The sequence below is a fragment of the Sus scrofa genome, chromosome 3 (genome assembly GCF_054392235.1).
Source record: "Sus scrofa isolate SSC_HxYL_T2T_F1_AM1 chromosome 3, Sscrofa_HxYL_maternal_Yorkshire_Landrace_v2.0, whole genome shotgun sequence".
NCBI lineage: Eukaryota > Metazoa > Chordata > Mammalia > Artiodactyla > Suidae > Sus > Sus scrofa.
Window position 1 is genome coordinate 126,741,213 of NC_139385.1, and position 16,860 is coordinate 126,758,072.

The following is a 16,860-nucleotide window of genomic DNA, read 5'->3' on the forward strand; positions in this document are numbered from 1 at the left end:
AAGCATCTGACAAAGTCCAACATCCATTCATGATAAAAACTCTTACCAAAGTGGATATAGAGGGAACATATGTTAACATAATAAAAGCCATTTACAACAAACCCACAGCAAATATAATACTCAATGGAGAAAAGCTGAAAGCCTTCCCATTAAAATCTGAAACAAGACAAGGAAGCCCACTCTCACCACTGTTATTCAACATAGTATTGGAAGTCCTAGCCCAGCAATCAGACAACAAAAGAAATAAAAGGTATGCAAATTGGAAGAAAAGAGGTATAATTGTCACTGTATGCAGATGACATGATACTACGTATATAGAAAACCCTAAGGACTCAACCCAAAACTACTCAAACTGATCAACAAATTCAGCAAAGTAGTAGGATATAAGATTAACATTCAGAAAATCAGTCACATTTCTGTATACTAACAATGAAATATTAGAAAAGGAATATAAAAGTTAAAATTGTACCCAAAAACCAAATACCTGGGAACAAACCTGACCAAGAAGGTGAAAGGCTTATATGCTGAAAACTATAAAACATTAATCAAGGCAATAAAAGAGGATTTAAAGAAAGGAAAGATATTCCATGCCCCTGGGTTGGAAAAATTAATATTGTAAAAACGGCCATACTACCCAAAGCAATCTACAGATTCAATGCAATCCCTATCAAATTATCTATGACATTTTTCAAAGAATGAGAACAAACAATCCAAAAATTTATATGGAACCACAAAAGACCCAGAATTGCCAAAGCAATCCAAGAAACAAAAACCAAGCAGGAAGTAAAACTCTCCCAGACTTCAGGCCATATTACAAAGCCACAGTAATCAAGACAGTGTGGTACTGGTGCCAAAACAGATAAACAGACCAATGGAACAGAAGAGAGAACCCAGAAATAAACCCAGACACCTATGGTCAATTAATCTTTGACAAAGGAGGCAAGAATATAAAATGGGAAAAAGACAGTCTTTTTAGTAAGTGGTGCTGGGAAAACTGGACAGCTGCATGTAAATCAATGAAACTGGAACACACCTTCACACCATGCACAAAAATAAACTCAAAATGGCTGAAAGACTTAAATATAAGACAAGACACCATCAAACTCCAAGAAGAGAACATAGCCAAAACACTCTCTGATACCAGCCTCACAGATGATTTCTCAGGTCAGTCTCCAAAAGCAATAGAAATAAAAGCAAAAATAAACCAATGGGACCTAATCAAACTGAAAAACTTTTGCACAGCAAAGGAAACCATAAAAAAGAAAAACAAAAAGACAACTTACAGAATGGGAGAAAATAGTTTCAAACAATGCAACGGACAAGGGCTTAATCACTAAAACATACAAACAATATATACAACTCCACAGCAAAAAAGCCAATCAATCAATCAATGGAAAAATGGGCAAAAGACCCGAATAGACTGTTCTCCAAGGAAGATATACAGATGACCAACAAGCACATGAAAAATGCTCAACATCACTGATTCATAGAGAAATGCAAAGCAAAACTACCATGAGATACCACCTCACACCAGTCAGAATAGCCATCATTAATAAGTCCACAAATAACAAATGCTAGAGAGGGTGTGGAGAGAAGGGAACCCTCCTGCACAGTTGGTGGGAATGGAAACTGGTACAGCCACTATGGAAAAAAGTGTGGAGGGACCTTAGAAAACTATATGTAGAACTACCATATGACCCAGCAATTCCACTCTTGGACATATATCCGGACAAAACTTTCCTTGAAAAAGACACCTGTACCCCCATGTTCATTGCAGCACTAATCACAATAGCCAAGACATGGAAACAACCTAAACGCCCATTGACAGATGATTGGATTAAGAAGATGTGGTGCATATATACACAATGGAATACTACTCAGCCATAAAAAAGAACAAAATAATGCCATTTGCAGCAACATGGATGGAACTAGAGACTCTCTAGAGAAGTAAGTCAGAAAGAGAAAGACAAATACCATATGATATCACTTATATTTGGAATCTAATATATGACACAAATAACCTTTCCACAGAAAAGAAAATCATGGACATGGAGAACAGAGTTGTGGTTGCCAAGGGGGAGGGGGAGGGAGTGGGATGGATTGGGAATTTGGGGTTAATAGATGCAAACTACTGTCTTTGGAATGGATAAGCAATGAGATCCTGCTGTATAGCACTGGGAACTATATCTAGTCACTTATGATGGGGCATGATAATGAGAGAAAAAAGAATGTATGCATGTTAGTGTAACTGGGTCACCTTGCTGTACAGTAGAAAATTGACAGAACACTGTAAACCAGCTATAATGGAAAAAATAAAAATCATTATTTGAAAAAATTAAAAAAGAAAGACCATGATGGGAGTTCCCATTGTGGCTCAATGGTTAATGAATTTGACTAGCATCCATGAGGACAGGTTCAATCCCTGGCCTTGCTTAGTGGGTTAAGGATCCTGCATTGCTGTGGCTGTGGTATAGGCCAGCAGCTACAGCTCCGATTTGACCCATAGCCTGGGAACCTCCATATGCCACGGGTGCAGCCCTAAAAAGCAAAAAAAAAAAAAAAGAAAAAAAGAAACAAAACAAACAAACAAAAAAACAGACAGAGAGAGATGATAGTACTACTCAAAAACTAAAAAACAAACAATCTAACTGAAAAATGGGCAGAAGACCTAAATGGACAGTTCTCCAAAGAAGAAATACAGATGGTCAATAGGCACATGAAATGCAAATCAAAAAACTATAATGAGGTACCACCTCACACTGGTCAGAATGGCCATCACTAAAAAGTCTACAAATAATGAATGCTATAGAAGGTGTGGAGAAAAGGGAACTCTCTTCCACTGCTGAAGGGAATGTTAGTTGGTGCAGGTGCTATGGAAAACAGTATGGAGGTTCTTCAGAAAACTAAAAATAGGGTTGCCATATGATCTAGCAATTCCACTTCAGACATATATCCTGACAAAACTATAATTCAAAATGATACATAAACTGGTTCAACTTCTCTCATAAAAACAACAAAATTATAACCAAATGCTGAGAAACCTTCAACCAAATGGACTGGAAACTTTCAAAAAGATATCCTACTCCAGAAGACAAAGAGGAGGCCACATCAAGAGGTAGATGGGGCGATTACTCAATATAAGCAACCCCATACCTCCCAGGTGGGAAGCCCACAAACTGGAAAGTACCTGTGTCACAGAGACTCACCTACAGGAGTGAGAGTTCTAAGCCCCATGTCAAATCCCCACACCCAGGGATCTGGCATTGGGAGAAAAAGCCCCTGGAGTATCTGGCATTGAAGACCAGTGGGGCTTGTGTGCAGGAGCCCCACAGGACTAGGGGAAACGGAGACCCCATTCTTGAAAGGTGCATACAGACTTGCATGTGCACTGGGTCCCAGGACAAAGCAAAGGCTCCATAGGAATCTGGGTAAAACCTGAATGCAGTTCTTGGAGGATCTCCTGGGAAAACAGGGGGTGACTGTGGCTCATTGTGAAGGAATGACATTGGAAGCAAAGCTCTTGGGAATATTCATCAGCTTGTGTTTCTCTGGAGGTGGCCATTTTGGAAAAATCTGTCCCTACCCATCAGTGCTGAGAAGGCCCAGGCCAAACAATAATCCAGGTGGGATCATAGCCACACCCATCAGTAAAGAGGCTGACTAAAGACCCCCCAGGCACACAGCCACCTCTAATCTCATCCAGAGACAAAGCCCCGTCCACCAGGGGGATAGGAATCAGCCCCACCTACCAGTGGGCAGGCACCAGTTCTTCTTCTCAGGAAGCTGACAGCAAGCCCCCTGTACCAACTTCAGCCACAAGGGGGGCAGACACCACAAGTTAGAGGCTACAACTCTATTATCTACAAAAAAGATACCACACCAAAAAAACTATAAAAATGAAAAGTCAGAGAACTACAACTCAGAAAAGGAAGAAAGAAAAAAAAAAAACCCAGAAAAAGAGATAAGTGATATGGAGATTATCAGCCTCCAGGAAAAAGACTTTAGACTATTAATAATGAAGATGATGCAAGACATTGGAAATAAACTGGAGGCAAAGATGGATAATTTACAGGAAACACTGAGCAAAGAAATATAAGATTTAATACTTAAGCAAGCAGAGATGCAAAACACAATAACTGAAATAAAAAATTCAATAGAAGCAACCAACAGCAGAATACAGGAGGCAGAAGAACGAATAAACGAGGTGGAGGACAGATTAGTAGAAATTACGGATGCAGAACAGAAAAGAGAAAAAAAGACTGACAAGAAATGAAGAGAGTCTCAGAGAACTCTGGGACAACACCAAATGCATATAATAGAGGTGCCAGAAGGAGAAGAGAGAGAGAAAGGGACAGAAAAAATATTCGAAGAGATAATAGCCGAAAACTTCCCTAACATGGGAAAGGAACCACTCACTCAAATCCAGGAACACAATGAGTACCATATAAAATAAACCCAAGGGGGAACACCCCAAGGCAGATATTAATCAAACTGACCAAAATTAAAGAGAAAATCTGGAAAGCAGCTAGGAAAAAGAAACAACATACAAGGGAACCCCAATAAGGTTATCAGCAGATTTTTCAGCAGAAACTCTGCAGGTCAGAAGGGAGTGGCACAAAATACTTAACGTGATGAGAGTAAAAAACCTCCAACTAAGATTACTTTACCCAGCAAGACTCTCATTCAGATTTGAAGGAGAAATCAAAAGCTTTACAGATAAACAAAAGCTATGAGAATTCAGCAACACTAAACCAGCTTTACAACAAATACTAAAGGAACTTCTCTAGGCAAAAAAGAAAAGGCCACAACCAGAAACAAAAATACCACAAATGAGAAGGCTCACCAGTAAAGGTATATATACAGTAAAGATACAAAATTATCCACACACAATTATGCTACCAAAATCAGAAACTGTGAGAAGAGGAGGGTACAAATGCAGAACACTGGAGATGCACTTGCAATTAAGAGAGCAATAACTTAAAATAATCTCACACACACACACACACACACACACACACATACATACACACTCCTATATCAAAATTTCAGGGCAACTGCAAACCAAAAATCTACAATTGATATACAAACAAACAAGAAAAACCACCTCAAATACAATACTAAAGATAGTCATCAAACCACAAGAGGAGAGAACAAGAGAAGGGAAGAAAAGAGAGCAACAAAAACAAATCCAAAACAGTTAATAAAATGGCAATAAGAACATACATATCAATAATTACCTTAAATGTTAATGGACTAAATGCCCCAACCAAAAGACATAGGCTGAGTGGATACAAAGACGAGACCCATATATATGCTGTTCACTATTCACAACAGCTGTTCACTATTCACAATAGCCAAGATATGGAAACAACCTAAATATCCACTGACAGGTGAATAAAGATGTGGCACATACATACAGTGGAATACTACTCAGCCATAAAAAGGAATGGAATCATGCCATTTGCAGCAATATGGATAGAACTAGAGTCTACCATACCAAGTGATGTAAGTTAGAAAGACAAATACCTTATGATATCATTTATATGTGGAATCTAAATATAACACAAATGAACCTATCTATGAAACAGATTCATGGACATAGAGGACAGATTTATGGTTGTGAAGAGGGAGGGGCTAAGATAGGGATGGAGTGGGAGGTTGGGGTTAGCAGATGTAAGCTATTATGTATAGGATGGATAAACAAGGTCCTACTTTATAGCACAGGGAACTATATTCATATCCTATGATAAGCCATAACGGAAAAATAATTATTTTTTAAAAGAATGCATATGTATATATACATATAACAGTAAGAAGGGCAATTGAAAGAGTAAAAGATAGGGGATTCCCATTGTGGCTCAACAGTAAGGAACCTGATTATTGTCTATTAGGAGGCGGGTTCGATCCCTGGCCTCTCTCAGAGGGTTAAGGATCTTGCATTGCTATGAACTGCGGCATGAGTCACAGACGTGGCTTGGATCCCACGTTGTTGTGACATGGCATAGGCCAGCAGCTGTAGCTATTCAACCCCTAGCCTGGGAACTTCCCTATGGCTTACAAATGGTTCTTCCTAAAGAGGCCAAAAAAAGAAAGAAATAAAGAGTGACAGACAATGGGATATGTGATGAAAGAATATATTTGCCAACTTGACATTCTTAATTCTGTAAGAATATCCTTTAAGGAAGAAAATAAAATCTGGAAGAGGCTACATGCTGTTGGGATTCCAAACATGTGACATTCTGTAAAAGGCAAAACTATGAAACAGTAAAAAGTCAGTTCACCTGCATTTACCACGAGTTTTGCTTCCCACAGGTCTTGCAGAGGCTTTGGGCCTTGCCTTTGGAACCATGCTGCAGAGAGTAAAAGTGATCTGGGGCAATCTGGCATACCGCCTGGCCTTCTCTAATTCTTTAAATTCTTCAAAGGTACACTGTTTTCCTACAGGAAGATAAAAATCTAAATCAACACTCTAGGAGTTCCCGTCATGGCTCAGTGGTTAACAAATCCAACTAGGAACCATGAGGTCGCGGGTTCAATCCCTGGCCCCACTCAGTGGGTTAAGGATGCGGCATTGCCGTGAGCGGTTGTGTAGGTCGCAGACGTGGCTCGGATCTCACGTTGCTGTGGCTGTGGTGTAGGCCAGCAGCTGTAGCTCCGATTAGACCCCTAGCCTGGGAACCTCCATATGCCACGGGTGCAGCCCTAGAAAAGACGAAAATAAAAATAAATAAATCAACATTCCAGTCAATTCCAGTCACTCTTGGGGTAGGAAATCACTTGACAATTGGAAGTCTCTAAAGATGAAGCCTTGTGATCACAAAGTACCTGTCCTGTACTGAAAAATAGCTCTCTGCTCTTCATCCACCTCTTGTTGTCTTCTAAACAGTGGATCACAGAACGGTGGGACCATAACCTGCAAGAAAAATGACTCTTTGAGGACCTAAGTAGTTTTAAATCTGTCCAAAGCATTTGAGTGTAGCCTTAATGTACAGCAAAGCAGCCAAGAATAAGGACCCAGGAATAATGTCACAAAGCAAGGGAAGGATAAATGCCACCCACCTCACACTAGGATCTTTCTTTGAGTGGGTGAATGATGCGAGGGCTGCCTGAAGAGGAGCGCTCTACAGTATCTGCATCAGTCAGCAATATCTGCTGATGCCACCATGGGCCGCCTCCCAGTGAGGTCCCGTCCTCAGGGATCTCTCAGTCCGGAACAGACAAGTCATAGACAAGGACCCTCTGGTCAGGAGAGGCTTCAGCTCTGTGTGCTTTAGGAGCACAAAGCAGAGCTCTAAGCAGGCCCCGGGAGGAAGGGGACCCCCTGGGGGGATGACCACTGGTCTCTAAGGCCCTGTGGGCAGGAGAAGATCGGTGTGCTGAGGGTAAGGGGTAGGTGGTCACGGAGGAAGGTGGTTTTCTCCTCCCTCACCTCCTGAATATAGGCTTTCAATAGAGTGACCGCTTCCCCTTCTCTACTTTCCCATATATTTGACCTTGACCCAATGTGGTTTGTAATGACATCACTACAGGAGGAGGGAGCATAATGACTGCCCAACACAATACTTACCAAGTCCCCCCAGGCCAAAAGGACCTTCTTACTGTCCCAAACGTGATCTCCCTTGGTTTTTATAGAGAAGCAAAATAAACGACTTCTCTCTTCACACACTTTTTTTTTTTTTTTTTTGGCCACCCCACCGTATATGGAAGTCCCCTAGCCAGCTTGGGCAAAACTGGGTCCTTTAACCCACTATGCCAGGGCCCGGGATCAAATCTGCCTCCTGGTGCTGCAGACATGCCATCAATCCTGTCATGTCACAGCAGGAACTCCCATACACATTTTTCAAATGAATGGTATTACCAAGTGGCTACTTCTGCTACACAAGAATAAAAACCCGAAAACTACATCTCAAAATTTTAATGTATATATTGGCAGTTTAAAATGTAAAGGCTGGAGTTCCTGTCGTGGCTCAGTGGTTAACAAATCCAACTAGGAACCATGAGGTTGCGGGTTCAATCCCTGGCCTTGCTCAGTGTGTTAAGGATCTGGCATTGCCATGAGCTGTGGTGTAGGTTGCAGACGTGGCTCGGATCCCAGGTTGCTGTGGCTCTGGCGTAGGCCAGTGGCTACAGCTCCGATTCGACCCCTAGCCTGGGAACCTCCATATGCTGCAGGAGTGGCCCAAGAGATGGCAAAAAGACAAAAAAAAAAAAAAAAAAAAAGTAAAGGCTTAGAGATCCCGTTGTCCGGCAGTGCATTAAGAATCCAACAGAGATGGCTAGGATATCTGCAGAGGTGCAGGTTTGATCTCTCTCAGTAGGTTAAAGGATCCAGTGTTGGAGTTCCTTTGTGGCACAGTGGAAATGAATCCGATTAGGAACCACAAGGTTGTGGGTTCGATCTCTGGTCTCTCTCAGTGACTTAAGGACCCAGCATTGCCGTGAGCTGTGGTGTAGGTCATAGACACGGCTCAGATCTGACGTGGCTGTGGCTGTTGCACAGGCCAGCAGCTACTGCTCTGATTCGACCCCTAGCCTGGGAACCTCCATATGCCATGGGTGCAACCCTAAAAAGCAAGAAAGAAAAAAAAAAAAAGTCAAGACTCATTTACAAGCTCAACTACTGGCTCTCTGGGCAGTCTTTCCTGCCATCCCTCCTTCCACCTCCCCTAGAAAGGAGCTCTCCCTGGACTGGTTCTGTGACACTCTTATCACACTTGCTGTCCACTTATCTTCCCGTCCCTCCTGGGCTTTCAGTTTGCTGAATGTGAGTGGATGAATGAATGAATGAACAAATTATCACACACACGTTCTTTCACAATGTCAGTTCCCAAGTAGTCAAAATTACTTTGGGCTCCTATTTTAAAACTCAAGGGAAATGTTTGGTGGACTTTTAAAAATGAATCCAGAATAACTACAAAACTTCCAAAATGACCAGGTTTCCCCCAACCCCAGAACTTCCAGGAATAAATAGATACAAGTAAGAAACTTATTTACCTTTCCATAATTTGGGTCCTTTCTTGTCATATAAAAAGGATTGTATCCTTCAGAATCATAACAGCCTCCAAATATAATTTCCTTTAAAAAAAAAAGTACATTTAAGAGCAAATCGCTATATACAAATGTGCTAAGATTACATAAAGCCAAATATTTATTCCATTTTTTTATATAAAGCCAGAGATTTAATGGGTTGCAAGAAACCTCCGAAGTAATTTAGATGATGGTGAGAGTCCACCACTTTCCAGGAGAAAAGTGATTGTTCAGTTTTAGTCTCAGGTCATCAACTAGCCTGTTTGGGAACTCTCTGCTCCATTACGTGGGTACTCTGTTGGTCGCTCTAACCCCTAGGAAGCTTGTCCTTAAGACAGAGCTGAAATCTGTCTTGTCACTGCCAGTTCTCCCCGTGAATCAGCAGAAGATAATCTGCTCCTCATCCACATGTCCATCTTTTACAAATGTACTTAAGGGTTTCATTGCTCCTCCTCGCCTCTCCTCTCCTCTTTGGCTAAATATGCATGCATTTCATTCCTCTTTTCTTCCCCGTGAAGTGTTGTCAAGCTCCACCCTTTTCTGAAGGTTCTGTAACTGGTGGCTGTCCCCTCTGCAGCATGAATCAGGAGTGGTAAGATTGCCACAGGCTGGACAGGCTGGATTTGATGCTTCCCACTCTAAGAACAGCCTCTCTTAATACAGCCTAAGAGCTCAGACGGCTTCCTGGAAACCAGCTCACATGGCTGACGCACAATGAATTGACTATCATTTTAAATCACTTGGACTTCAACACATAGCTTTTCTACACATGCTTCCCCATCCCACACTTGCGTGATCATATTTCTGAGCATATTTGTATGACTTTGCACTTTGGTTTCAAAGAGACCTGGATTCAACCTTGAGCTCTGCCTCTTAGGGGTTTGTTTAAGAAATATTAAACACACACATCCAGAAATTTTGCTCAGTAAGTATAGTTAAAAGCTCTAAAATTTCAGTCAAACTACTCTAGAACTCTACTAATTACCTGGAAATTTAGCGGGCCTCAATTTCAAAAGAGGGTCCTGATCGCAAAGTTAAAACAGAAAAATCTTCCACAGAAGAAGCCAAAGTTTTGTTCTTGTTTTATAAACCCAAACTGAAGGAGAGAGGGAAGAGACTGTGGTCGCTTCACCTAATTGTTGGCTAACTCAACAGCCAGGGGATCCCCTTCTCCTACTAGAAAGACTAGCAAGCCATACGCTTTTTCTTGGCCTTGCTTCTAGCTAGGACTCGTGATGTCACCCAGTCATGGCCTTGAGACCCAAGGGGAAGCCTGCGAGGAGGTCCCGAGGACTCTGCTTCCTAATTGAAGGGTGAGGTCTAGGAAAGGAATGGCGTCCTTCCTCAACCACTTCTGCCTTGCACACAAACCTAACACCTGGAGCTGTAATCAACCAAAGGTGCTTACAAAAGTGAGGGTGATGGGCATAAACTGAAAATACTCAGAAGAGCAGAATAGAATGATGGGGGGAAAAAAAAAAGGCCTGGGTGATTAACGACATTATTATGCTGCCTGAACCCACATGAGACCACCTACTCCTCTATTTCTTATTGAGTAACCCATAAATATTCTTATGGTTCAAGCTACTGTTATTCTATTAACCTTTACCTAAAAGCATTCCCAACAAATCTAGTTCCAAATCAACACTTCTATTCCCTCCACCCAGAACTCCGGGTTAAAAATGCAGTAGGCTATACTATGGTTCCATGAATTCATCTCAAGATATAAAAATAAATTTGGGACAGTTTGCATAATCAGCGAAAATATTGACCCAACTTTTCAAATTATACTTCATTAAAAAAAAAAAAACTCTCAGTACCGTTTTATTTGTGTGCTTTAAAAAATCTTCAAAATTCTCTCGTTTTGTTTTTTCCAACCCTTTATGTGAAATTACTTTTGCCACTATTCTCTGCTGAAGAGGTTCTGCAACATTTTCAGTCCATTTTCTATGTATCATCTCTTTTCTTCTTTCCTTAAAAACATCCAGATGCTGAAAATACGTATCCAATCTCTAATGAAGTTGATATAAACAAGGGAAACAAATTATTAATTTTCCATTTATTTTCATTTGAATAAAAGGGGGAGAGGAGGGACTCTTGTTTCACGCCTAAGCTATCAGCACACTCAGGCTGCAAAGTCCTAGCATAAGAGAATTAAAGAACAGAATAACGTTCAGAGAGAGAACATAGGGAGTTCCCATTGTGGCTCAGGGGTAACAAACCTGACTAGCATCCATGAGGATTCGGGTTTGATCCCTGGCAATGCTCAGTGAGAAAAGGATCCGCCATTGCCGTGAGCTGTGGTGTAGGTTGCAGACGAGGCTCAGATGTAACACTGCCATGGCTATGGTGCAGGCTGGCGACTACAGATCCCATTCGAACCACTAGCCTGGGAACTTCCAGATGCTGCAGGCGCGGCCCTAAAAAGAGAGAGGGAGGAAGGAAGGAATGGAAGAAAGGAAGGAAAGGGGGGGAGGGAAGGAGGGAGGGAACTTGAGAGCACAGAGCAGAAAGAATCCACCAAGAGTTCCACACGACCACTGTGCCTCCAGATTAAACCACATCCACACATTCCCAAGTCATGAAATTCTAGCTTCTTCTTTTTGGCCATGCCTGCAGCATGTGGAACTTCCGGGGCCAGGGATCAAACCTGTGCCACAGTAGCAACCCAAGCTGCAGCCGTGACAACACTGGGGCCTTAACCCACTGAGCCACAGAGGGACTCCCGCTTCTTTATAAGAATTCAAAGCACTCCCTGGTCACCCATTCCAAGTCTCCAGGCTTCCTCATCAGTAAAGTCTGTGATAGGAGTGGTAGAGGAAAAAGAGCACTAGACTTGCTTCAGCACCTAACTCTATAAAAGGAAGGTAATCCCATCTACCTCTTTGGATGCTCAAGTGAGAATATATGTGAACTTCCTTCACAAATAAGTCACAGCACAAATGTTAAAATATTATTATATACCAAATTTCAACCCCTCTCACTAAGATGAAAACCTCCATGGGAGTTCCTGTTGTGGCGCAGAGGAAATGAATTCAATTAGTATCCATGAGGATGCAGGTTCAATCCCTGGCCTCACTCAGTGGGTTAAAGATCCAGCGTTGCTTTGGCTGTGGTGTAGGTCACAGACATGGCTCAGATCCCGAGCTGCTGTGGCTGTGGTGTAGGCCGGCAGCTATAGCTCTAAGTGGACCCCTAGCCTGGGAGCTTCCATATGCTGAGGGTGTGGCCCTAAAAAAGCAAAAAACAAAAACAAACAAAACCTCCCTAAATTTGTTAATTTCATAGTGACAATTGGTACTGATTGATCACTACCCTTAAATACTTACTCACTTCTCATGGCTTTATATATCCCCATTGTGCTGTGGGGACATGTGAGAGAGAGTAGTTTTAAAAGTAGGTCTTTGGAGTTCCCATCATGGCGAAGTGGTTAACAATCTGACTAGGAACCATGAGGCTGCCGGTTCGATCCCTGGCCTCGCTCAGTGGGTTAAGGATCTGGTATTGCCGTGAGGTGTTGTGTAGGTCACAGAAGCAGCTCGGATCCCAAGTTGCTGTGGCTCTGGTGTAGGCTCCGATTAGACCCCTAGCCTGGGAACCTCCATATGCCACAGGAGCGGCCCTAGAAAAGACCAAGAAAAAAATTTAAAAAGTAGGTCTTTGTCAGCAAGAATCTCTCTTCAGTACCAGGACAAAGATGAGGTGCAGTCAGAACAGTCTCTCAGATTCCTTAATAGACCTGGGAATCCCAACCACTTGGCGATCCTGCAGGGAGATGGCACAATCTCAGGTCTACACAGTGTAAATGAGTAATTCAGAGGAGGCTCATTCTCCCAGCAAAATGAACCTCTCTGAGGGTAACATCCTCTAGGCTCTGAATCATTCTTGTTTACCTAGAACACCCTTAGACTCCATAATCTGGGAGTTTTCCACATGGCTCAGTGGATTAAGAATCCAGTGTCGTCATTGCAGTGGCTCGGGTTCTATCCCTGGCCCAGGAATTTCCACATGCTGCGCGTGCAGACAAAAACAAGTAAATAAATATATACTCTGCAGCCAGCTCTTACCTTTGCAACATAATTTTCTCTAAATAATACTGCATGTACAGCTTCATCTATGTCTTCTCTAGCCAGTGCCTAAAATTACAGAATTAAATATTAGGATGTAAATGCTGAATAGAAAAACTGGTGACAAAACTCAGTGTCTTTATCCAATAGTTTTCATATAATTCTAACCTCTACACTACAAAACTCATTGTCTTTATCCAATAGTTTTCATATAATTCTAACCTCTACACCGCAAAACATATTCCGTAACTTTTTATTATGGAAATGTTCAAACACAATTCTCCATGAACCCATCACCCATGTTCAACAGAGTCAATCTTTTTGTTGTTGTTGTTATTGTTGCGGGGTTTTTTTTTTTCATTTTCAGAGTCAATCTTATTTCACCCAAATCCGTACTGCCCCCCATCCAGATTATTTTGAAACAAATCCTATTTAGAACATCTTTTTTTTTTTCATTTTTTAAAATTTTATTGACGTAGTTTATTTATAATATTGTGATAAGTTCTGCTATACAACAAAGTGATTCAGATATCCATTCTTTTTCATATTCTTTTCCCATACAGATTAGCACAGAATATTGAGTAGAGTTCCCTGTACTACACAGCAGGTCCCCAATGACCACTGTCATCACTACACCATTATTTTTGAAGCACTAAGAAAGCTTACTAATTAAAGAGATCCTCTATAAAATAAAGCCCCTTTACAAGCAGTTAGTAGGTATGTTTTAAAAGCCCTTGAAGTTTCCTGACTTTGTCTTTATAAGTCAAAATTGCAAAATGTTTGATTTAGTTCAACTGGTCCAGAGCCAGTTAGTTGGTAGTTCCTGTCCAAGGACCAAGATGGTCTCACATCTAGGAACTTGCTGTTTCCATTATGAATTTGGCATTTGAATTCTTACGTTAGGGTTTTTCATTTGGGATCACTATGAACTGATACTCTAGCTTTTATTCTTACAGAACTAAGTAGGGATAAATGGAAAGGCAATAAAAAATTAGGTATCTAGAAGAGAAATGTTACCTAAAATAACTACCCAGTGCAAAATGATACAGGTTCTTAAAATTATGTTATTCAATCTCTGGCTCTTCTTTCAGTTCTGCCACAGTGAGTGTATCAAAATAAACTTAACCCCAAACTCAAGTATCAAATCTGTGAATAAGAGACATCTCAAAAGGGAGAGTTATATTCTTACCCACATATTTAATAGCTTCACATAAAATCTGAAATGATATTCAGACAGCTACTAGGGACTTCTCCAAAATAAAACTCTTGATGCTATAAACAGAATCTTGCTTTAAAATAAAGCCTTCTTACATTTATTTTAAGAAGGCAATTGAAAAATCATGTAAAACAATTAAATGTGGAGTTGTCTTGTGGTGTAGTGAGTTAAGGATCTGGTATTGACACTGCAGCAGCTTGGGTCACTGCTGTGGTGCAGGTTTAATTCCTGACTCCAGGAAATTTCACATGCTATGGGCATGGCCAGTAAAAATATAAAATAAAATAAACACAATTAAACATTTTCTCCTGATACAAGAACACAAATTTAGAATAAATCCACCTATCTGGAGAGGTAAAGAAATATATATTTTGACAAATTATCTTAGGAAGTCATATTTTAAGCTATCTTATTAACATTATTAGCAAATGTTATACATACTATTGGTCATATGTCAGATTTTCAAACAACCTTTTGTTTAAGGAAACACAGTTTTTGTCTTTGAGAGTTTCTTCTTGGTGATTTTATCAGAAAATATAAGGAAGATGTTAATGATTTCAAGCAACACTTTTAAAATCCACAGCTTTCTGTATACACACACACACACACACACACACACACACACACACACACACACAGTCTCACCATTCTTACTGCCACCACGGTAAACGGGGTAAAATAAAGAAAATATTCAAGAGTTTCTCTCTATAAGGAAGAAAATTATAAGGTCATATAAAATAATGAAACTTTATGAGAAAATCAGTGCTTTATGAGACCCTGAAGTATCAAGAATCAACTGGCAAGCCTAGAAGTGGCTTCTCCCACAGGGCAAGCTAAGAGACTGCTGTGTTTACCCATGGCCTGGCCTGTCACCACCCTAAACTTGGGTGTTGGCTACAGGAAACATTAGAACCACGCTAAACTAAATTTGACCTCCAGCTATTCCCACTTAATGAATTCTTTGAGCTTCAGGACTGTGCCAGACACTGTTCTAGTTCTGGGGGAAACAACCATACTTAAGACACAGCAGTGCTTTCCTCTAAGATCAGAAACAAGATAAGGATGTCCAATCTTGTCACTTTTATTCAACATAGTTCTAGAAGTCCTAACCACAGCAATCAGAGAAGAAAAAGAAATAAAAGGAATCCAAACTGGAAAGAAAGAAATAGAACTGTCACTGTTTGCAGATGACATGACACTACACCTAGAAAGTCCTAAAGATGCTACCAGAAAACTACTAGAGTTCATCAATGAATTTGGTAAAGTTGTAGGATACAAAATTAATACATAAAAATCTACTGCATTTCTATACACTAATAATGCAAGTTCAAAAAGAGATATTAAGGAAACAATCTCATTTACAATTGCATCAAAAAGAATAATATACCTAGGAATAAACCTACCTTGGGAGGCGAAAGACCTGTACTCTGAAAACTATAAAACACTGATGAAAGAAATCAGATGACACAAACAGATGGAAAGATATACCATCTCCCTGGATTGGAAGAATCAATATTGTCAAAATTACCATACTACCCAATGCAGTCTACAGAGTCAGTTCAATCCTATCAAATTACCAATGGGATTTTTCACAGAACTAGAACAAAACATTTTAAAATGTGCATGGAAACAAAAAAGACCCTGAATAGCCAAAGCAGTCTTGAGAAAGAAAAATGGAGCTGGAGGAATAAGGCTCTCTGACTTCAGATTATGCTACAAAGCTACAGTAATCAAAATTGTATGGTACTGGCACAAAAAGAGAAATATAATCAACAGGAACAGGATAGAAAGCCTAAAAATAAACTCATGCACATATGCTCAATGAATCTACGACAAAGGAGGCAAGGCTGTACAATGGAAAAAAGACAGTCTCTTCAATAAGTGGCGCTGGGAAAACTGGACAGCTACCTCTAAAAGAACAAAATTAGAACACTCTCTAACAATGTGCACAAAAATAAACTCAAAATGGGTTAAAGTCCTAATGTAAGATTGGATACTATAAAACTCCTAGAGGAAAACATAGGCAGAACACTCTTTGACATAACTCGTAGTAATACCTTTTTGAATCTGTCTCCCAGAGTAATGGAAATAAAAACAAAATCAAACAAATGAGACCGAATTAAACTTAAAATCTTTTGCACAGCAAAGGAAATCATAAGCTAAATGAAAAGACAGACTACAGAATGGGAGAAAATAATTGCAAAAGATGTGAGCAGCAAGGGATTAATCCCCAAAATATACAAACAGTTCATGCAGCTCTATATATATAAAAAAACAAATAACCCAATCAAAAAATAGGCAGAGGAATTCCCGTCGTGGCGCAGTGGTTAACGAATCCGACTAGGAACCATGAGGTTGCGGGTTCGGTCCCTGCCCTTGCTCAGTGGGTTAACGATCCGGCGTTGCCGTGAGCTGTGGTGTAGGTTGCAGACGCGGCTTGGATCCCGCGTTGCTGTGGCTCTGGCGTAGGCCAGTGGCTACAGCTCCGATTCGACCCCTAGCCTGGGAACCTCCATATGCCGAGGGAGCGGCCCAAAGAAATAGCAAAAA

General features: G+C 40.7%; 1 protein-coding gene across 4 annotated transcripts in view; it reads right to left on the bottom strand.

Annotated features, from left to right (window-relative positions):
- The window catches only part of FAM228A (family with sequence similarity 228 member A), a 42,172-nt gene that overhangs the window by 21,762 nt on the left and 3,550 nt on the right, over nt 1-16,860 (bottom strand). For all 4 annotated transcript variants that reach the window (XR_014839488.1, XR_014839489.1, XM_085015780.1 and 1 more), the window contains 5 exons: nt 13,095-13,163; nt 10,848-11,039; nt 8,995-9,075; nt 6,826-6,913; nt 6,282-6,438 (listed from right to left, as the gene is read on the bottom strand). Coding sequence is in view for 2 of the 4 variants with exons in the window: in XM_085015780.1 (XP_084871906.1) it covers nt 6,282-6,438; nt 6,826-6,913; nt 8,995-9,075; nt 10,848-11,039; nt 13,095-13,163 (587 nt within the window). In the remaining 2 variants the exon portion in view is untranslated. The remainder of the gene's footprint in view (nt 1-6,281; nt 6,439-6,825; nt 6,914-8,994; nt 9,076-10,847; nt 11,040-13,094; nt 13,164-16,860) is intronic.